General features: G+C 49.2%; 1 protein-coding gene across 2 annotated transcripts in view; it reads left to right on the top strand.

Moving 5' to 3' along the window:
• RAB3D (RAB3D, member RAS oncogene family) overlaps positions 1 to 21,733 on the top strand; it is a 37,836-nt gene extending 16,103 nt beyond the window's left edge. For both annotated transcript variants that reach the window (XM_060268670.1, XM_060268671.1), the window contains exons 2-5: positions 7,276 to 7,503; positions 16,552 to 16,670; positions 19,871 to 19,995; positions 21,016 to 21,733. In XM_060268670.1, the coding sequence (XP_060124653.1) occupies positions 7,276 to 7,503; positions 16,552 to 16,670; positions 19,871 to 19,995; positions 21,016 to 21,206 (663 nt within the window). In that variant the 3' untranslated portion in view covers positions 21,207 to 21,733. The remainder of the gene's footprint in view (positions 1 to 7,275; positions 7,504 to 16,551; positions 16,671 to 19,870; positions 19,996 to 21,015) is intronic.
• The last annotated feature ends 1,648 nt before the right edge of the window (positions 21,734 to 23,381 follow it).

Genomic DNA, 23,381 nt, shown 5'->3' with positions numbered 1-23,381 from the left:
TTGCATGACTGACAGCTGGTTTCTTGGCTAGACATCACAAGATAGGGGTCCTGTTGCTGAATTTGGAACTGACGGAACCAAAAAGTACAACGGACCTACGTTTGTGGGTTTGAACTTTCTTGTCTGCACATTGCATCTGCTTCACTGGAACCTCCTGAAGTAGTCGTGTAGGTGCTTGCTGATGGAGCGAGTCCACACCAGTCAAACTATGGTGGGGAGGAGGGATGAGAGTACAGTCATACCTCAGTTTAAGTACGCCTCGGTTTGAGTATTTTTCAGTTTAAGTACTCCGCGCACCCGCCTGGAACGGATTAATCCACTTTCCATTACTTTCAATGGGAAAGTTCGCTTCAGGTTAAGTACGCTCCAGGTTAAGGACAGACTTCCGGAACCAATTGTGTTTGTAAACCAAGGTACCACTGTAGTATCCAAGGGACGCCTCTTGCATCCCTTAAGAGCCCCCCCCCCCCAGCTGATGCAAGCAAACAAAATCTCTGAACTCCATTTATGCCGTCAGGGTTAAAGCCAGCTCAGATGTTTTTGCAGCAAAAGCAACAAAGTACCTAAAGACTAAGAAACTTCTTACGGCATAATTTTTTATGTGATTCTCATCCATGTACGGTGTAACGTGAGTATTCTGCTTGTGATTTTCTTGGAATGAAGTTTCTGAAGTTTAGCCCTACTGTTTCCTACTTCTTAGAAGCTAGCTTATGGGCTTATACTAGTTTGATCAAGCTGTCGTGGAAGAAGTGCAGAAATGTGCAACGCGCAGGCCTATGACTAGTGCAGTGTTTGAAATTTGCCAAGCGCATTTCACACCTGGCTATTGGCCACTTGTGGCTCCCCCCCCCAATGGCTGTAGATAAGCAGGACAAAGCGAAAAGAGTCTCTCACCATTTAAAGAGTTTGTAATGGTCACAGGAAAAGAACAAAGCATCCACTCTCAGAATGAAGGTGCTCCCAATTAAGGTTTCCACCCACTTCCCCCCTCGACACCCCCATTACTTCCGCGCCTTGCAACCTGATCTCGCAACCACCGTGCTTTTTGTGTAGCCACCTTATCTGCTCTACATGATCTTGGACTGATAGGCTGGACACTTTCCAGCGAGAGAGAGTCTGTTAGCCCTCTCTCTTCCATTTCTTCTTCACCTCGCTGTTCACCCACCAGTTCTTCCCAACTTTTGTCTTCAGAACTATGCCCCTCTGCAAACCACTGTTCCAAATCTATACTGCCCCACTGCTTCTGGGCACCTCCAGGATCCTGGTCAGGAGAAGAGGGAGGGGGAGGCTCCCACCATTCCTCATCAGAGCAGTACTCCTCAGCCTGGTCTCTGACACCAAGTGAAGATATCCGGGCGCCAAGGTGGAGCCTGATGTCTCCACCATCTAGAGGTGTATGCCTGAGGATCCTTGGATCTTGAGTGTTTTCACCCATCCTGTAGAATTCTATCAGTTACATTTTACCTGCACAATCAGAATGAATTTCAGGAACCCCAAAATCGTATTGAAAGATAAGACTTTCGTGCCGTCTGGCCCCGAAAGGGCAACTAGACATTCTGTTGTGTGGCAGTGTCCTTCCCTCCCAGTGAAAATGAAGACACTTGACACATGTGATAGATTAAAATGGGCGAAATGGCCACAACTTTATTGGTTACGGATGTTGAGCGGTATTGGCTAAGCATTGGACCCTAACCGTCTATGTCCGACTCCAAACCGTGTGTTGGAAGTCCAGGAAGAGTGAACCACCAGTAAGGAGCCCCAGTGATGTACATCAACCGGAACTCCTCCTGTGATCACTGTTAGGGGCGTGCCTTACAGGCCCTGGCCTCCCCAGGCTTCGGATCAGGCCCCGCCCCCGTAATCCTTTAACGGATTACTCCATTTTTAGGGCAGGTGATGGCGCTACCTACCCTCCTCAGTTCTAACACAATTTCCAATGCCTGCTGTCAGGGGTTGTTGCGACTACTCCAGAGTAACGACCTTCCACATGCTTGTCTTTTAACAGTCTTCATTGGTGCACTCTATTTACAGTGTAACGGGGTGTTGGAAACATGTCTGCTCATTCCGATCCAGAATCCGGCACTGCCCCCTTGCGCGATTTCCCCCAACATAATAGCCTCGGGACAGTGAATCTCCTCCCCTTTCTCCTCCTCCGTAATTCCGGAACCGGGGGAAAAGGTCTACGCTCCATGCTTTCCCTTTCCCTCCTTTCCGCCTCTCTCTCTTCCCACCTGTGGAGCCGGGGCTCTCCCATGCTGCCAGAGACCTGGCACTCTCTCTCCGCTTCCTGACTAGCCTCTTCAGAGCCCGCGCTTCCATCGCTGCTTGGGGAGGAGCTACTCCTGATGAGAGGGGGAGGTTCTCTATACTCTCTTCCCCTTACACCTACCGCCAAAACCAATAGTTGTGATGAATTACTACAAGGTAGGCGAAAAAAACCCCTTGGCTAGCCCAAGTGGAAAAAGTCCTATCAGGCCCCCTGGCCAACCAAGGTGACCAACCGAAGTCCATAGCAAGGTCAAAGCTAGCCTAAAGGGTGGGTGGGCGGGTGAACTGATGCAGCTGGTGAGCAGGGAAAAAGAGAGCGGGTTCCCGCCCTATGCCTGCTTAAAGAAAGCAGGACATGTCCCCACCCCCCGGCCGACCAGATTGGTCGGCCCTCTACTGATGCAGGCGGGAACTAAGGAATTTGCCTAAGGAGAAGCAGTATAAGAAAGGGAAAGGACCCCTAACAGTTAAGTCCAGTCGCAAACGACTCTGGGGTTGTGGCGCTCATCTCGCTTTAGAGGCCGAGGGAGCTGGCGTTTGTCCGCAGACAGTTTTTCCGGGCCATGTGGCCAGCATGACTAAGCTGCTTCTGGCGCAACAGAACACCGAAACCAGAGCAGCGCATGGAAACGCCATTTACCTTCCCACCGGAGCGGTACCTATTTGCACTGGCATGCTTTTGAACTGCTAGGTTTGCAGGAGCTGGGACCAAGCAATGGGAGCTCACTCCGTCGTGGGGATTCGAACCACTGACCTTCTGATCGGCAAGCCCAAGAGGCTCAGTGCTTTAGACCACAGCGCCACCTGTGTGTCCCAGAGGAGAAGCAGTATAGTGTCATCTAATTTCAGAAAGAAATATTCTGTTATGCCTGAGCAGGGTTCTCCTCGTCTTCCGGCTGTCTTAGGCGCCCGTCGGCATGCCAGGGTGGGGCTCCTTCTGGGTGGATGTTCAAACACAGCTGTTTGCTCTTTAGGATGTGTCGAGATGTGTCATAGTTTGGAGGGGGGGTGCCACTCGCTTTCACAACAGGGAAGTACTCCGTGACTCCTCCTGTGTGCCTTCTTGGCCTGAGGTGACACACCTGAAGAGGGATTCCGGATGTGGTGAGGGACTGGCGCTTTGCTGCTCCGCTCCGCCAGGAGGATTTCTGCACTGTTTGGTCTGCAAAGAGAAGAGGAAGCGAGGCCGCTTCTTGCACCAGCAGCTGTTGAAATGGGTCTGTTTCTCTGTGTGTGGATGTGTGTGCGTCAGGGGAAGGAGACGCTGCTTTGGATTTGACAATCTACTACGTAACGTAAACGGGAAGCCTGGCGTTTGCACCTCCAAAGGCTGACAAACCAGTGTAAGTAAAGTAATGTGTTTGCTAGGGGCGACCCAAGGGCACAATGCAGTGTGCAAGCTTTAGACTTGCACTTTTAAAATAGTTTTTCTTAAGGCTTGGCGTTCCGGGGGACAGGGGGGACGGGACCCAAAGCACATGTTTCTAAATGAGGACATGGTTTTAAAGTTGATGACTACACAGGTTAGTCCTGTTGGATTCAGTGGGGCTTATTCTCAGGTAAATGGGGTTAGGTTTGGAGCCTGTGAACAGAATTGCAGCCTTAAATAGGTTGGATGTGGGTTTTTTGTGCTAAGGTGGGGTGGGGAATGTCAGCCCCCCCCCTCACAGGGCCTCCCTCAGCACCCTTCCCAGGCCACAGTCCTCACTGCCCCTCCTTGAGTGTTTCTGCCCACCTAGAATATGTCCTTGAACTTGGATAATGGCTCTTGCTTGCCTGGATGAAGGATGGAGGCTGGTGTCTGTTCTCACTTTCACAACTGGCCCTGCAGAGAGAGCCTACTTACCTCTCTTTCAAATCAGAACCAGTGAAGGCAGTGAAGGTCCTGTGTGAGTGCCTGGAGGTGGTTGGAGGATGGATGGTGGCTAACAGATTGAGGTTGAATCCTGACAAGACAGAAGTATTGTCCGTGGGGGACAGGAGGCGGGCAGGTGTGGAGGATTCCCTGGTTCTGAATGGGGAGTCATTTTGGACTCACAGCTGTCCATGGAGGTACAGGTCAATTCTGTGTCCAGGGCAGCTGTCTACCAGCTCCATCTGGTATGCAGGCTGGGACCCTACCTGCCTGCAGACTGCCTAGCAAGAGTGGTGCATGCTCTAGTTATCTCCCGCTTGGACTACTGCAATGCGCTCTACGTGGGGCTACCTTTGAAGGTGACTCGGAAACTACAACTAATCCAGAATGCGGCAGCTAGACTGGTGACTGGGAGCGGCCGCCAAGACCACATAACACTGGTCTTGAAAGATCTACATTGGCTCCCAGTATGTTTCCAAGTACAATTCAAAGTGTTGGTGCTGACCTTTAAAGCCCTAAATGGCCTCGGTCCAGTATACCTGAAGGAGCGTCTCCACCTCCATCATTCTGCCCAGACACTGAGGTCCAGCACCGAGTGCCTTCTGGCAGTTCCCTCGTTGCGAGAAGCCAAGTTGCAGGGAACTAGGCAGAGGGCCTTCTCGGTGGTGGCGCCTGCCCTGTGGAACGCCCTCCCAACAGATGTCAAAGAGGAAAACAACTACCAGACTTTTAGAAGACATCTGAAGGCAGCCCTGTTCAGGGAGGCTTTTAATGTTTAATAGATAATGTTTAATAGATATTAATACTGTGTTTTATTTTTCTGTTGGAAGCCGCCCAGAGGGAATAAATAAATTATTATTATTATTATTATTATTATTATTTATTAGACAAAGTGGAGGTCAGTGCTTTTTTCTGGGGGGTCTCAAGCATACGCAGTCCTGGCACCTCCCCACCCCCGTGTTAAAAGTGTGGCACTTGCTGTAACAACTTCATGCTGAGTACCGGCCCCCGTTTCCCTAAAATAACAAAAAGCACTGGTGGAGATTAATTCTAGAGAGCATGCTAGGCACAAATTTACTGTAGAAACCAAATAGGGTGACACTATTTAGTGCTTTGAAGCAGAGGTGCTTCCTCGGGCTCAGTGTTGTGGGGGCTCAGCGCCGTGCCACGCCTTTGATCTCGCACACCTGTGACGTCGTACATTTTGGTTCTCCTGTCATTTCGGAAGGTATGGGTAGATTCCATTTTAAACGTGAACCGAACTGAATTTATCCCTGTTCCCAGTAGAACACCTGCTTTGACACGTATGTAAGCCTGCAAATATCAGAGCTGGCCACGGGATGTGATCTAAAGACTCACACAGATTGCCCCCAGCTCTTTTCTCTGACTGATGGCTTTTTGTCCCTGGCTGCCTATGACCTTCCAGAGTGTTCAGTCTTCAGAGTTATAACTTAACCTGTCACATCGCTCTAAGATTATAGCCGCAGGGAAAGTGGGAGCAACTGGGTGTGGGCATGTTCCTTTGCAAGAATCAGTGGCAGATTGCCCAAAGCTAGTTATGTAGGCGTTGCTCTTTTATTGCCACCAGTGGCATGATGCGCGCTCTATCTCCCACCACAATCCCCATGTCTACTGCCAACGACTCTGGATTAAACCATGTGAAGAAGCCTTCATGGATAGGCTTGCTGCAGGGCACGGATCCAGGTGGTAATGTTTTGGGACACACCTTTTAATTGAAGATTCAGAACTCTGGTCTGTGAGTTATGCCGGCTTTAAGATTTGAGAGGGGTCAGGCAAGGCCACCTTGATGGGCCCCCTCCTACAAGAGGCATGCATACCATGGCTGTAGCCAGGATTTATGTTGGGGGGGGGCAGGACACCCACCTGCCACCATCCTCTGTCTGGCTCTGTCTAGCAGATCCAGAATGAAATGTCTCAACAACGGTTGTTTTAAATGGGTGGGGGTTTAATACAGTGGTACCTCGGAAGTCGAACGGAATCCATTCCGGAAGTCCGTACGACTTCCAAAACGTTCGGAAACCAAGGTCCTGCAGCCAATCGGAAGCTGCGGAAGCCGCATCAGATGTTCGGGTTCCAAAGAACATTCCCAAACCGGAACACTCACTTCCGGGTTTGCAGTGTTCGGGAGCCAAAACGTTCAAGTCGCAAGGTGTTCATCAACCAAGGTACGACTGTATGATGATGATGATGATGATGATGATGATGATGATAATGATAATAATAATATAATTTGTTGTTGTTGTTAACTTTCTTTTGACCCCTAGTGCTCAGGAAAAATCTGTCAGACACTTTAGTACATTGAAAACTAGTAAGGTTTCCCCCCCCCCCAATTAACTTCAGGGAGTACCTTTTATTCAGTTAATGAGTATATTTTGCAAAATTACAAAGAACACGCACCTTTTTAAATATTACTTTAAAAAATCTAAACTGAAACAAGTTTTATTGGATTGGCTGGAAACCTTACACAACATTATCCAGTGACCTCAGCAAGCATTTCAATTTCAGATATTCTGATTATTTCTACTTTGACTTAAGTATTATTATTATTATTATTATTTATTTATTTACTTACTTACTTGATGGGGTGGGCAGCTGCCCCCTGCACACACAGCCCCCCCCCCCGGCAATGCCCATGATGCATACTGTAGGGTTGCCATATTTTAGAAAGTGAAATTCCGGATACATACGTTGAGTTGTTGAGGGTTTTTTTTTGTTTTTGTTTTTTTTAGAAATCGGGAGGGAGGGGGTTTTGAGCTGTTAAAAAACCAGCAAAAAAAACCACACCACCACTTCTGGCATGGGTTGCCATACGCCTGGGTTTTCCTGGACATTGAAAGCAGTTCCCAAAAATTTTGCCGAGACACAATTTTCAACGGCTAAATCCCAATGATGTCTAGAAAATTCTGGATGTATAGCAGCCCTAGCATACTGAGGCTTCCCTCTCTGCATTAATCCTGACCTTCTTGGGTACTTCATGTAAAATGCCACAACTGGAGCAGTGAGCACTTTGGTCAAACTCGAGGGCCAACCAAAAGCCTTGGCTCTCTGGATCTGGTTTTCTCTGTGAGCTCTGGAAAGAGCGGTGGGAATTTGACCCCTGGTGTTTGAACTGCCTTCCTCTCGTCTCACAGATGGCCTCTGCAAATGACACCCGGCAGGCACCCAAAGATGCCGCCGACCAGAATTTTGATTACATGTTCAAGCTGCTGATCATTGGCAACAGCAGCGTAGGCAAGACGTCGTTTCTCTTCCGATACGCCGACGACTCCTTCACTTCGGCCTTCGTCAGTACTGTGGGCATAGACTTCAAGGTCAAGACTGTCTACAGGAATGAAAAGAGAGTCAAGCTGCAGATCTGGGTAAGAAACCATTCTTGGTAAGGGGTGCACAGAAGCTTGGGCAGTTATAAATACACAGCCGCCGAGAGGAAGTAGACATCCCGGGGTTCGGAGAAGCGCTTGCGCAGCGCTTCTCCGAACCCTGGGACCTGTCCTTGTTGTCGGCGGCAGGGGGGCAGGAACGGAGGAGGAGAAAGCGCTGCTTTCTCCTCCTCCGTTCCTCTCCCGCAGCCGCCGACAGCAAGGAGACATCCCAGGGTTCGGAGAAGCGCTTGCGCAGCGCTTCTCCGAACCCTGGGACCTGTCCTTGCAGCCGCCGACAGGAAGGACGCGGGACACAAACACCTGCCTCGCCGCCGCTGCTTCGCGGCCTCCCGCCGCTCCTCTCACGGGCCAGGGAGGGTTGTGAGGAGGAGGCCTCCGCCGGCCTCCACCCTCGCTTCCCTGACGTGCCCTGCAGTGAGGCGGTGTCCGGCCGGGAGCGGCGGTTGGAGGAGGCAGAGGGGGGGGGGAGAGAGAGAGAGCGTGCGTTCCAAGTCTCTGTTCCAATCCCTGTGTCCCTGGGGTACATGCGCAGTAACCAGGGACACACGGGGAAACTTGGACGCAGAGACACAGGGACTTTATTATATAGGATTGGCTCCCAGTACGTTTCCGAGCACAATTCAAAGCGTTGGTGCTGACCTTTAAAGCCCTAAACGGCCTCGGTCCAGTATACCTGAAGGAGCGTCTCCACCCCCATCGTTCTGCCCAGACACTGAGGTCCAGCACTGAGGGCCTTCTGGCGGTTCCCTCGCTGCGAGAAGCCAAGTTGCAGGGAACCAGGCAGAGGGCCTTCTCGGTGGTGGCGCCCGCCCTGTGGAATGCCCTTCCATCGGAGGTCAAGGAGATAAACAACTACCTGACATTTAGAAAACACCTAAAGGCACCTAATCTGTGATATTTTAATGTATTTTGGTATTTGTTGGAAGCCGCCCAGAGTGGCGGAGAAAACCCAGCCAGATGGGCGGGGCATAAATAAATAAATAAATAAATAATAGATATCCTATGCAATAAATATATATCCAATTAAATTTATATTCCAATCCCAGGCAATCGAAGTCTTGCAGGTGTCCCTTCTTTTGCTAGGTTGGAGGAGGGAGAAGGCACAAAGTGGGGAACAACCAATGGAACTTAGGTTCAGCAACACTTCTGCCTTCAGAGATCTCTGGAGGCATTGCCACCCCCCACTCGTGTATATTTTGGCAGTCATAAGGACTAGAAACTTACACTTACGAAAAAGGGAAAGTGAGGTTTTCATCTGAATTCTGTGCTCCAGCAGAATCTTGGCATCTCTATCCGCTTGGGAACTGACCGTAGTGTGCATTACATGGCATGGGTGTCCTGAATAGGATGCGAGCAGATATTATGGAAGCGCCAATTGTACCTTCTTCTATTTTTGATTTTTAGTGTCTTGATTCAGCCCGCTGCTTCCTTTGAACCCTTGAATACAAGCACTGAGGTGGCTAGCTTTTTGGTCCACTCCTTGGGAGATGTTTTTGCTTCACTGTGCCAGCAGCTCTGGCTCTGGCTCTGGCTATTCTTGGGCTCAGAGTGCAGCCTGTCAGCTCAATGTTTCCTTGCTTCATCCTCAAGTTTCTCTCCAGCCAGAGTGCTGGAAACAAGTGCACATGGGGAAAGGCACTGGCTTGTGTGCCAGCACTGCTGCTTCACTCATCTGGGTTTGCCACTGAAAGGTGACATGTATGATGGGCATAGGTGCCAACTCCCAGATTGAAAAATCCGGGATCGGCAGCAGCGCGGCACCGGAAGTCGTGCTGCGGCCATTTTGGAACTGGGCAGAGCAGCATCGGAAGTTGCTTCTACGCATGCTCTGCCCATTTCCAAAATGGCCGCAGTGCCAGAAATCGCTTCTGCACATGTCCAGAGACTCCAGACATGTGCAGAAGGAGCCTCCCCGGGCCGGTAAGAGTCTGGGGGATTTACGGGGTTTTTTAAAATCCGGGCTGCCAGCAGGAAACGGCTGGAAAAACGGGGGTTTCCCGGGGAATACGGGAGACTTGGCAGCTATGATGATGGGCTAACACAGTACAACTCTTGAAGGTTTCTGATAATGTAGGACAGGGGTGGCAAACTTCCAAGAGACTGCAATCTACTTTTGGGGGGTTCAGGTCAAAGTTGCTGAGGGAAGAGGAAAGCGATGTTGAGCTTTTTTTTTTTTTTTAGGAAGGAAAGCCCTGTTTTTGGTGGTTCAGATCATTTTAGGTGTGCAGGGCAAAGATGTTGAGCTTTTTTTAGGAGAGCCAAAGTTTTTTAGCTTCTTTGGGGTGAGCCACTGTTCTACCGGTGATCTGCCACGGACATCCAGTGATCTGCCAGTAGATCATGAACTACCTGTTGGACATGCCTGATGTAGGACTTTAGGCTGCATGGGCTGTCATGTGCCACTAAGCTATAGAGAAAAGCCAGAGCTCATCAATGTCCCAGGCCACATCAGCACTCTAGATTTAAACCCGGTCTCACAATAACAAAATAACAAAAACAGAAAGTTCAATTGGCCGCCATTCTCTACAGGCACAGTGTGATTCCATTCTCCTCCCTGGCAACTATATAGTGAAACTATATAGACTCACAGGCGACTCTGGGGTTGCGGCGCTCATCTCGCTTTCAGGCCGAGGGAGCCGGTGTTTGTCCACAGACAGCTTTCTGGGTCATGTGGCCAGCTCTTCTGGCGCAACGGAATACCGTGATGGAAGCCAGAGCTCATGGAAACGTCATTTACCTTCCCGCTGCAACGGTACCTATTTATCTACTTGCACTGGCGTGCTTTCAAACTGCTAGGTTGGCAGGAGCTGGGACAGAGCAACAGGAGCTCACTCTGTCGCGGGAATTCGAACTGCTGACCTACTGATCAGCAAGCCCTAGGCTCTGTGGTTTAGACCACAGCACCACCCGCATCCAGCCAGGTGTCCCCAACCCAGGTTTGGAGCAGAGTCCTAGCTAGTGCCACCTTTGGGATAGAGATGACGTAACAGGAAGACATAACCCTGCAATAAATTAAATAATTAAATAAATAAAACATGTCTGTTTAGCTAGAAAGGTTGGGTGCTTGTGGAAGTCTCCAGTGACAACCATCACCACTACTGAATACAATGTGAAGCAGGAAATCGCTGGCCGTATCCAAAGGTCTACACTGGCTTCCTCTTTATTTGGACTTTGAGCGTGCACCAACCCTGAGAAGTCAGAGTAGGTTGCAGGATTAATATTTTTTTGAAAGCAACTCATCAAAGTGCTCTCCTGCTGATAAAACCAAATTCAGGAGAAGGAGTCTGTCTCAGACCTCAAAAAGCTGAACTACATAGAAAACTGTGATATTTTAGTTGGAAGATGCTCAGACTTTGCAGGGGTAGGCAACCTAAGGCCATGGACTGGATGCGGCCCAATCGCCTCAATCCGCCCCACGGATGGTCTGGGAATCAGTGTGTTTTTACATGAGTAGAATGTGTGCTTTTATTTAAAATGCATCTCTGGGTTATGTGTGGGGCATAGGAATTTGTTCATTTCCCCCCCCCCAAAATATAGTCCAGCCCCCCACAAGATATGAGGGACGGTGGACTAGCCCACGGCTGAAAAAGGTTGCTGACCCCTGCTTTAGGGTTTGTGGGGGGAGAGAACTCCAGACCTGAGGAGCGTCTCTCTGCAAATCTGCTGCATGTCTTGACATGGCACCATTCTCCACGGTCCATAGTGACCATGATGAGAAGGAAGCAACTGCAGCCTGTCCACACTTACCTTCCAAGTCCCGGACTGCAGAATCCGGGACCGGCAGCCGCATGACACCGGAAGTTGCGTTGACGCAACTTCCAGTGTCGCTTTGCCCTTCTATGGGCACCAAAAATGGCCACCGCCGGCTTCGAAAGTCGCGTCTACGCATGTCCGGAAGTGCATAGACGCAACTTCCGGTGTCGCTCTGCCCATCTATGGGCACACAAAATGGCCGCTGCCGACACCGGAAGTTGCGTCGACGCACTTTCGGACATGCGTCGACGCGACTTTCGAAGCCGGCGGCCATTTTGGTGCCCATAGAAGGGCAAATCAGAAAAAAAAATGGCCGCTGGCAGGAGAAAATAACGGAGAAAAACGGGAGACGAAGTGATACGGGGGACCGCTGGGAAAAAGTAAGTAAAACGGGGGTTTCCCGGGGAAAACGGGGTACTTGGCAGCTATGTGTCCACAACTGAGCAAACCGTCTGGTCCAAGTGTCCTGGGCCCAGCTGAACCAGTGACTTGGCCTACACCTTGTCTTGTTTCTGTTGTTTGCTGACATCTGTCTGCCTTCAGAGACAATGGAGGGCGCCTCCGGGGTGAAGTCAAACCGTTGTGTTAGGAGCACAGAAATGACCTCTTTGAGGTGCAAGACTGGGCAGTGTTTATGGAGGTCCTGGGCTGCCAAGACAACAAGCACCTGCTCTCGGCCTCACTGATGTGGTCCAAAGGAAAGCAGGGCAATACGTTTGGCACCAACTCGGCTGCAGGAGTTTCTGGAAGTTTCTTGGCACCATCCCAACCGTCTTAGGGACTCTGGATTTGTGTAGAGTTTGCTCCTTAGGCTTTTCTTCTCCTGAATATGTCCCACAAGGCAGCAGAGAATCATAGAATCATAGAGTTGGAAGAGACCACAAGGGCCATCCAGTCCAACCCCCTGCCAAGCAGGAAACACCATCAAAGCATTCTTGACACATGCCTGTCAAGCCTCTGCTTAAAGACCTCCAAAGAAGGAGACTCCACCACACTCCTTGGTAGCAAATTCCACTGCCGAACAGCTCTTACTGTCAGGAAGTTCTTCCTAACGTTTCGGTGGAATCTTTTTTCTTGAAGCTTGAATCCATTGCTCTGTGTCTGCTTCTCTGGAGCAGCAGAAAACAACCTTTCTCCCTCCTCTATATGACATCCCTTTATATATTTGAACATGGCTATCATATCACCCCTTAACCTTCTCTTCTCCAGGCTAAACATACCCAGCTCGCTTAGGATCAGAGTTTTCCTTCTCCTAGATGGGCTACCTTCCCAGGTTGATGGACCATATCTGCCCCTCACTTCCCTCTACAGCACATGCAGAAAGCGCTATTGGACCCACTATTAGTCTTGCCTGCTCAATTTACCAGAGGCTGTCTTTGCAAGCAGGGGAAGTCCCTAATTCACAGAGGGTTTGAGGCCCATTGGCTACCCTCACCTGCCTTAGCCAGCCAGCTAAAGCCATTCCCAGGGTGTGGCCGCTGTCGCATTCTGGCAGCTTCTAGGAGCCACAGGTGAGAGCTGAGTGCAGGATGGGGACCAAGGGTGGACAAGCTACCCCAGAAGGAGCACGACGTGTCCTCACCCCTCCCCTAACACCCCCACACACCCTTCGCCTGGGCCTACTGTAAAGTGGTGCCAGAAAACATACCGTTCTGCCTTTCTCGGAGCATTGTTTCAGAGTGTTGGCTGACATGGGAAAACAAGCCACTTGGCAGCTGTGCGATAATCCTGTGCAAATACTAGATACAATGGGTCTTTTGCAGGCGGTAGCAGCTGCCGACATTGGTCAAACGGGTCAGGGCTTGGTGGAGGGGGCTGCGTGGAGAGTCTTCCTCCCTAATGGGCCTCTCACGGTCTCCAAGGTAGTGACATCCAGCTGTCACACAGGATTGACAAAGTAAGGCATCATATGAGGAAAGGAAAGCTCACTCGGGAAGCTGTCCTTCAGTTGGCACAGAATGACCAAGGCCACCTTTACTCTTGAAATACAGTGCAGACTCTGACTCCAGAAAGGTGTTGGTGTTGACCTTTAAAGCCCTAAATGGCCTCGGCCCAATATACCTGAAGAAGTGTCTCCACCCCCATCGTTCAGCCCAGACACTGAGGTCTAGCTCTGAGGACCTTCTGGCGGTTCCCTCACTGCAAGAAGTGAGGTTACAGGGAACCAGGCAGAGGGCCTTCTCGGTAGTAGCTCCCGCCCTGTGGAACGCCCTTCCATCAGATGTCAAGGAAATAAACAACTCTGGGTACCACAGTTCAAGAAGGATACTGACAAGCTGGAACGTGTCCAGAAGAGGGCAACCAAAATGGTCAAAGGCCTGGAAACAATGTCTTATGAGGAACGGCTTAGGGAGCTGGGTATGTTTAGCCTGGAGAAGAGAAGGCGAAGGGGTGATATGATAACCATGTTCAAATATATAAAAGGATGTCATATAGAGGAGGGTGAAATGTGGTTTTCTGCTGCTCCAGAGAAGCGAACACGGAACAATGGATTCAAACTACAAGAAAGAAGATTCCACCTAAACATTAGGAAGAACTTCCTGACAGTAAGAGCTGTTCAACAGTGGAATTTGCTGCCAAGAAGTGTGGTGGAGTCTCCTTCTTTGGAGGTCTTTAAGCAGAGGCTTGACAGCCATATGTCAAGAATGCTTTGATGGTGTTTCCTGCTTGGCAGGGGGTTGGACTGGATGGCCCTTGTGGTCTCTTCCAACTCTATGATTCTATGACTTTTAGAAGACACCTGAAGGCAGCCCTGTTTAGGGAAGTTTTAAATGTTTGATGTTTTATTGTGTTTTTAATATTCTGTTGGGAGCTGCCCAGAGTATATTAATAATAATAAATTTATTATTATTATTATTATTATTATTATTAAAGGTGCTAATAATGGCACCTGCCTGCTGTGTAGGTGATGTTAGCATGTGGTCTCTACCCTAGACCGGAATGAAGGAGCCCACTTTAGAGAGGGACTTCAGGTGGATTCAGCTCATGGGATGTGCAGTCACTGGTTGTTAGAAAACATTCTCCACGGTGCCTCTATAAATGGGGGAATGCATTTCTCTGTGGGAAAAGAGTGAGTCTGTGTAGATGAGCTTTCTCAGACCTCCTCGCTTCTTTTGCCCCAGGAGGGTGGGCTTCACAAAGATCGTTCTGGGATTGGGGATCTACAAATATAAAGAAAAAAGAAAATATACAACCACAAAGGGCCCCAAAGGATTCCCCACAAAACCACAGGACAGAATGAGGCTCAGCTTTTCGCCGTAGACTGTTTTGTGGACTGTGGCATGATAACCGGTCCGCCATGGGGAGAAATCTCCGTTCCTGAGCATCTCTTTGCTCAAGACTTGGCTGTTTGGCGCCCAGCTGTCCTTCCAGCTAAGTCTGCCTGCCCTCCCCAGAGCATCTCCTTGACTCTTGGTCCTTGGGTGGTGCCGTCCTAAGTGACCTGCCTCTATCCGGCAACCCTCGCTTTCCTTTTAGATGCTCCATTAAGCTTTGCACCTCTTTAAATTTTAATAGCAGTCAAATGGCAGTCCCTGCGCACATCAGAGCCATCATGGAAACTCTCCCCTGAGCCTGCTGTCAGCGTGAAAGGAAACCTATGTCATAGCCCTGAAAAGTAAGCTCTGGTTTCCACAGTAACAGCAAGTCTCCAGGCTGCAGGGGAGCAGGTGTCCAGGAAGAACCGGGACGACTCTTGTCTCCAAGGCTAAGCAGCTGGGGATGAGCTGTCGTTCCACAGCCTTTCTGCATCTGCGCTTTACGTGTGACCTTAGCTCTTGATCCATATCTCACTTGGTCATCATTGTGTATTCCTTTAGTGCTCTGTTGTATGCATTTTGAGTCATGTTTTCCTCTTCGAGAGGGCTCGCAGTGATGCACAAATAAACATGGTGGCCTTAAAATTAAAATTTAGATTCCCACCCCAAATGAGAAGCCTGACCTCTCGAGGAGTTACGAAAAGCCAAGTGTATAAAGCTGGGTGCATACGGCATCATCTTTCAGCCACAAACCAGTCTGGAAGGTGTATGGCTGGTCAGGCAGTAACTGATCCTGGTTGCGTGGGTGGAAGGAAGGGAAGCGAAGGGTGCCATGTTTGGGGAAAGCCTGAGAAATTTTCTTGCCACTTTGAGAAACAGGTTATTAGGCGAGATGGAAGCTGCCTAGAGTGGCTGGGGAAACCCAGTCAGATGGGTGAGGTACAATATTATTATTATTATTATTATTATTATTATTATTATTATTATTATTGAGTTTTGATCTGATTCAGTAGAGCTCTTTGGGTGCAGTGAGATGGATCTTTCCTGGGGCTTTTGGCCGAAAGGGCTGTCAAATCAAATCAAATCAAATCAAATTTATTACAGCTTTAAGCTCATAAAAATACAAAACATAAGCATACAACAACATACAGACCATACAAAACGAGCAAGACGCTCGGGAATAGTTACAATTGGTAAAAAATGCAAAACATAAAGGGTGCACAGGCTTAGGAATAAGGAGTTGGGAATAAAAAATATAATGAATAAGAAGAGTTTCAAATTGTATACAACAATCCGTTACGTCTCTTATAAGACAAAACGGAGGTTAAATTTTTGCCGATTATCATGTTATACACGAATCTGAGTCTTGCAATACGAAGGCAAGCCGCAACTCTGTCGGATACCCAGACAATTTTTGGAGTAATGGACCCAATAGAGTTTTCCAAGCAGCACTATATAAGGGACATATGAACAATATGTGCTGAAGGGATTCAATCGAGCGATTGTCACATGAAGAAAGAGCTGTATTATTACTGGCTAACATTCTTCTTTCTCTCTCTCTCTCTTTAATATAATTTTTATTAAATTTTCGGATTTACAATTTAGAATACTCATTTAAACATCCTTAAAATATTCAGTGACTTCCCTTCTTCTCTTTCCATGGTTCATTTTACATATCACAAATCCCTGCGTATTTTATATAAACTAAACCATTCACTATTCCATTATTACATCCATCAAAACCTATTCGCACTGTTGAATTTATCTTAATGCTGCCAACCTTTTGAAGTGTTCACAATCTTCCCCCATACATTCAATAAACGTTTATCTTCTCTAAACGTATGTTGTTCTTGTTCTCTTATTCTAAATGTCAAGTCTGCAAGGTGCACATACTCTGTCAACTTAAGTTGCCACTTTTCTTTGGTTGGGACCTCGCTCGTTTTCTATTTTGGGGCTGACGAAACATGGGCCGCAGAAGTGGCATACATAAATAACCTCCTTCTCTTTCTCCAAGGACACAGCCGGCCAAGAGCGATATCGGACGATAACAACAGCCTATTACAGGGGAGCCATGGGCTTCTTACTCATGTATGATATTTCCAACCAGGACTCTTTCAGTGCTGTACAAGACTGGTAAGGAACCCTGCACAGAATCCTAGGGTGAGACTGGGATCTGTGTCTTCCGATTTCCCAGGGTGTGGATTTCCAACCTTACCTGTGTGCCTTTAAAGCAGAAACGGGGATGTGCTCAGGTAGAGGTGTAGCTCTCAAGACAGCCAGTGGACTCTCTGCTTTTGTATCGAGAGAACTTTATTCAAATGCTACCCAACCCGCTTGGTCTTCTGCTTGCCTACACCCAGTTCCCAGGAAACGTGTGGAACAGGCCTTTATGGAAGTGCTCAGTGCCAAAGCCCCTTCTCCAGTGGGCCAAAGGCACCATAGCCATAGCTGCTAAGTACCCCGTTTTCCCTGGGAAACCCCCGTTTTTACTTACCTTTTCCTGGTGGTCCCCCGTATCACTTCGTCTCCCGTTTTTCTCCATTATTTTCTCCTGCCAGCAGCCTTTTTTTTTCCTTTCTGATTTGCCCTTCTATGGGCACAAAAAATGGCCGCCGCCGGCTTCAAAAATCGCATCTACGCATGACCGGAAGTGCGTAGACGCGACTTCCGGTGTCGGCGCGACCATTTTTTGTGCCCATAGATGGGCGTGGCGACACCGGAAGTTGCGTCGATGCACTTCCGGTCATGCGTAGAAGCTACTTTTGAAGCTGGCGGCGGCCATTTTTGGTGCCCATAGAAGGGCAAAGCGACACCGGAAGTTACGTCGACGCAACTTCCGGTGTCACACGGCTGCCGGTCCCGGATTCTGCAGTCCGGGACTTGGAAGGTAAGCCCATAGCTCAGTGGTGGGACACACCCTTTGCACCCAAAGGTCTCCAGTTCAGGATATTGGATAACAGAGCTGGGGAAGACTTTCCCTGTTTGAGGTTCCAAAGAGACACTGAATGCCTGAGTAGACACCACTGAACTAGGTGGACCAACGTTGCAACTTGGTTATAAGGAAGCTTCTTATGTAGGATATATATACAAATGTCCCCTTGCTGACGGATAAGGTTCTGGCATGTATGACAAAGTCCTTGAAACCTGTAAAGCATTGAAGTCCTTTCGTGCCTATGGAGCAAAGCATTGGGTTACCCCAAGCATTGGCAACGTTTTCCGGCCGTGGGCCAGAGGATTCAAACGGACTACCATCCGTGGGCCGGACATGCGCAGAAGCCATTTCCGGCGCCGTGCTGCCCATGTCTGGGGCGCCGGAAATGGCTTCTGTGCATGTCCGCGGCTGCGCAGATGTGATTTCCAGTGTCTGCGCAGCCGCAGAGGTGATTTTCAGAAACGCTTGGCGAGTCCCTGTGGCGCGCTGCCACAGTTTAGCGCAGTGTGCGGGGGACTTGCCGAGTGGGCGGCTCGGTTCACGGGCAGCCCATGGGCCAGATAAATGGCCTCCATGTGCCACATCCGGCTCATGGGCCGGACGTTGCCGACCTATGGGTTACCCTGTTCCCGGGTTCCAACCCCCAAGTTCATCTAACTTATTCCCTTTTTGTGGATGGCCCTTTAAGGGAAATGAGTTGCAGGCAGCTCTTTTTAGAGCCTGCTGGGGCAGGTCTGCATGGGGATTTTGCCGCGGCTCAAACTGCACAAAATCCTCACGGCGCCAGAGCCGTCCCCTCTGCTGGTCCTGGCTAGTCCTTCAAGCAGACTAAGAGACTTGTTGGGTTGGACTGCGGGTTAAAAGTTGCAGCATCCCACAACCAGTCACTGCTACTCTCACCTCTGGCTTGATAACTAAAGCCCCAAAAGCTCTTGCACAGACACACCCAGGAGGAGTTGCAAGCCTGTTCAGGTTTCGTTGCATTGACAGAGATCTTTCGGGCATCAACTGCTTTCGGGCATCAACTTTGGAGGCCTGCCTTGAGAAACATCTGGAGTTTATCCACCTGAATAATTATTGTATCCCTCAAAGCATTCAAGAGTGGTGTCTGTACATATGATGCCCAGAACTGCTAAAGACGACTCTGGTCCCTGAAACCTTGACACCACAATAAACCTGTTAGCCCTTACGGCTCTACAAGGCTCTTGGCTGTGTTTGTTGCACCAGACCAGGATAGCTAAACACCCCTGTTAAATTTCCAAACACAGAAACCACAAGCACTCTTGCCTGTTTATCCCCATTCGTTCTTAAACAAATAGCATGTGGCAAATGATGTCTCTGTCTACATTCCACAAGCTGAAGAGTTCATTTAGCCTTGTTTGGCTGGTGCGTTTGACGATGCAATATGCTACCTGGAACACAGGAAGCTTCTTGTAGGGGAAACCAAATAGCCTTCACCCTTGGGTCAGTGGCCACAGCAAGAAGCCAGCCATGCTTCTTCCATGATCCCCGTGGTCAGGGATTGTGTGACTTGGCGGCAAGAGCAGTGTGGGCGGCTGGAAGCAGAGATCAGGAAAGCTGAGAACATTCTGTGTAGATGCAGATGGCTCATTCTGATCTTGTCCATACTCATACAACCCTCAGTTCTGTGGTTTCCATAGGCCAAGGATGGGGAATCTGTGCTGGCTGGGTCTGATGGGGAGCAGGAAACAAACAATATCTGGACGACTGCACATTCCCCATCCCTGCTGTAGGCACCGAAACTGGAATCCCATTCTTTTTAGCCCAAATCACTATTGCTTTGCACAAGATTGATGTAGGGAAGGGCAGCGGTGCTGTTACATGATTTTAGAGTTGGGTGGTTTCATTTATTTATTTCACAGAATTTAGAGTGGCTGGGGAAACCCAGTCAGATGGGCAGGGTATAAATACTTTACAGTGGTGCCTCGCTTAACGAATGCCCTGCTTAACGAAATTTCCACTTAACGAAAGGTTTTGTCTAGCGGAGGTTGCCTCGCTAGACGAATTCGTTTTACGAAAAATTCGTCTAGCGAATCGCGGTTTCCCATAGGAATGCATTGAAATTCAATTAATGCGTTTCTATGGGCAAAAAAAAATTCAAAAAAAAAAATTCAATGCATTCCTATGGGATTCGCTAGACAAATTTTTCATTATAAGAAAAGACCCGTGGAACGAATTAAATTCGTCTAGCGAGGCACCACTGTACTTTACTTTACTTTACTTTACTTTACTTTACTTTACTTTACTTTACTTTACTTTACTTTTATTTTGACACCGCTTGACCATAAAGAAACAGACTCAAAGCGGTTGACAAAAGAAAGAATTACAAGACAAAAAGTACCAACCTTTCTCCCAAATGCCTTCTCTGTCCGTCTCATAGGGCAACTCAGATCAAGACTTACTCGTGGGACAATGCGCAAGTGATTCTAGTCGGGAACAAGTGTGACCTGGAGGATGACCGAGTGGTACCCACTGAGGATGGCAAGAGGCTGGCGGATGAGCTAGGTGTGTCCTGACCTCTCTCCTATCTACAGATAGCTCCAGATTAGATTGGACCCCTGCCTCAACACCTCACCTCTCAAAGCATTTCATCACGCAGCACATAGTGAACCACGAAACTCTCTCGCACAGGAGGCAGGGGATGGCCAACAACTTGGAAGGGCTGAAAGAGATGGTTAGGCAAATTCGTGGAAGCTAAGACCAGAGGCAAGAGCTAGCTGCTCCAGCACCCGGAGCGCCAAGGTGCAGGACTAGCCACCCTCGGGAGTGGGGTGAGCATCCCAGGGGGTGGGGTAGTGATGTCCCCCCTCAGGGATGACACCTGGGGCAGACCGCCCCCCTGCCCCCCTTCCTCTGCCAGTGGCTAAGGCTACTAGCTATACCGTACTTCTGAAAACCAGTTGTTGGAAACTGCAGGAAGTAAGCAGGCACGGTGCTAGGGCTTTTTGCACCCTAGGCTAAATCACCTTCTGGCGCCTCCCCCCGGCACATGCGTCATGACGCGTGCACAACACCGCTGACGCCTCTGCGTCCCCTCCATAGGCGGGAGGGCGCTGAGCTCTCATTTCGGCTCGCGTGCCTCCCACCTATGGAGGGGACGCTGTGAGCTCTTCAGCGGCCGCGGCAGCGAGCGAGCGTCGGCAGCAACAGCGCCCATAGCTGAAGGCTTCAGCTACGGATGCTGCCGCCGCCACCGCTCACTCGTTGCTCCCGGCGCTGGCGGCAGCACGGGTGGGCGGTGGGCAGGCTCGACAGCGCCCCCTCCATTTCGGCGCCCTAGGCCAAGGCCTAGTTTGCCTAAATGGAGGCGCCGGCCCTGGAAGGAAGAGTGCAGGAAGGAAGAGTTGCTTGCAGGTCCTACCTTCGGCTTTCCCGCAGGCATATGGTTGGCCACTGTGAGAGCAGAATGCCGGATTAGATGGGCCAATGGCCTGATCCTGCAGGGCTCTTAACTTTCTGTGCTCCTCTGCCCCCCCCCTTCTTCTTTTTTTACAAAATGCTTTCTCCCCCCCCCCCCCCCTGCAGGTTTTGAATTCTTTGAGGCCAGTGCCAAGGACAACGTCAACGTCAAGCAAGTCTTTGAGCGCTTGGTGGACATAATCTGTGAGAAGATGAACGAGAGCCTGGACACCAGCCCTGGCATGGCCAGCAACAATCACAAGAACACTGCCCTGAATGAGACACCACCTGCACAGTCCAGCAGTTGCTCTTGCTAGAAAGGACTCTGCCCCCCACCCCTTGGACCCTGTAGCAATTCATTGTCGTACATAGAGAGGAAGGCTCAGCAGCTGCGCACCTCTTCACCTGACCTCTGGTTGGCTGATCTGCCCTGCTTGCCTCTGGCTGTACCTGTTTTGCCTCTGGCAGCATGTGCCAGCTGCCCAGTCCCCCTCTGCCCACACCCACCCACCCCATAGCATGATTGGCATTTTCTACCAGAGGAGCATGATTGCCTGTTCTCTCTGCCCTTCTCTCTCTCTCTCCAAGACACACACACACTCCCTCCTTCCAGTATACAACCTCTCTTTGCATCCCGGGTGATGCTGATCCACCTCCAGATCAGTGGAGAACTTCCCCCAACTTCTTTTCAAGTCTCCAGCCAAACTCAAATCGTTTACATACATGACCAGCCAATCCTGCCTGTATCGCTGAAGAAATTGGGAGGCCAGTTCTCTTTTTGCCAACTTCAGCCTTTTGCAAACTTCTCCGCTATTTAAAAAAAATAAACCCAGTGGCAGTTTGATGACAGGTATCCTCATTCCCTGAGCTTTTAAGGGAGGGAGAAATGCAACTTGAAGGGCTGTCACAGTGGGATGATGGAGGGGCCTGCTCCTTTTATTTTATTTTGGTTTTTCCGGAATTTCAATACATTCATGCATATTCTACATGTTTTCCTTCATCTGTTCCCTTTAGACTTCCCATCCCACCCTTCCCGTTTTTCCTTTTTATGCTGCATATCCTCAGACAAGAAATTACCACCCATGGTTGTTCTATTCATTAACCTAGTTGGAGAGGCCAGTTCCTTTCAGGGTGGTTCATAGTGGAATGGATGCTGCTTGGATAAAAGACAAACAAACAAACAAACAAACCTGTTTTATCCCCTGTGGGTTCACACAAGGAATAAGATACGTCATTGAAATTCTACTCAATATTGATCCAGAGTAGATTCCAATGTATAGTTAGCAGAGTAAAAACTTAAAACACAATGCAGGATTCCCAAAAAACAGACCAGAGGCAAATATATTTCATCCAGCAGAGCTTTACTGCTACTGAAGCTTACTTTCCCAGTCCCGGACTGCAGAATCCGGGACCGGCAGCCGTGTGACAGCGGAAGCTGCGTCGACGTAACTTCCGGTGTCGCTTTGCCATTCTATGGGTACCAAAAATGGCCACCGCTGGATTCGAAAGTCGCTTCTACGCATGTCAGGAAGTGCGTCGACGCAACTTCCGGTGTCGCTCTGCCCATCTATGGGCACCAAAAATGGCTGCCGCCAACACTGGAAGTAGCGTCTATGCACTTCCGGACATGTGTAGATGCGACTTTTGAAGCCGGTGGTGGCCATTTTTGGTGTCCATAGAAGGGCAAATCAGAACGGAAAAAAATGGCCGCCGGCAGGAGAAAATAACGGAGAAAAACGGAAGACTAAGTGATACGGGGGACCACCGGGAAAAGGTAAGTAAAAACGGGGGTTTCCCGGGGAAAACGGGGTACTTGGCAGCTATGTACTGAAGGCGAATGAGCATAATGGTCACAAATCCAATACATTCAGGATTGGCACTGTCCATAAGAAATCCAGTTGCAGCAGACTTAACTTAAACTTACAATAACTCATAATAAGACTAAACATTAACATTAGCACTATCTATGTGCAGAACAACACACCAGAAGGAAAAAAGATAGAAAGAGAAAGTGAAACCCAGGCTCCTTGAGAGAAGGAGATAAGAGAACCAGTTTAAGCCAGCGAGCTGTACTCAGCTTAAACTTACAATAACTCATAATAAGACTAAACATTAACACTATCTATGTGCAGAACAACACACCAGAAGGAAAAAAGATAGAAAGAGAAAGTGAAGCCCAGGCTCCTTGACAGAAAGAGATAAGAGAACCAGTTTAAGCCAGCTAGCTGTACTCAGCTTCTCTAAAGGAATAACTCAAACGTCATGAACCTTCCGCTTGTTTCTTCGATCTCTACACATCTGATCAAGTAACTTTCTGCACTAACAAATGCAAACTGACCATTTATTGGCAAGGTGGGTGGGAGGGAAGCAGATTGATGTTGTGCTCCATGTTCCCCTGCATCCTTCCGAATTGAATGTATGCAGGCGACATCTCCAAGCCTTGCTGATGTCTCAATGCTGGCTTGTCATAGAGGCATTCCGTTTCCTTTTCC

Source organism: Zootoca vivipara, chromosome 16 (genome assembly GCF_963506605.1).
Source record: "Zootoca vivipara chromosome 16, rZooViv1.1, whole genome shotgun sequence".
NCBI lineage: Eukaryota > Metazoa > Chordata > Lepidosauria > Squamata > Lacertidae > Zootoca > Zootoca vivipara.
The sequence above is the reverse complement of the archived record's forward strand: the minus strand, read 5'-3'. Positions and strand labels throughout refer to the sequence as shown.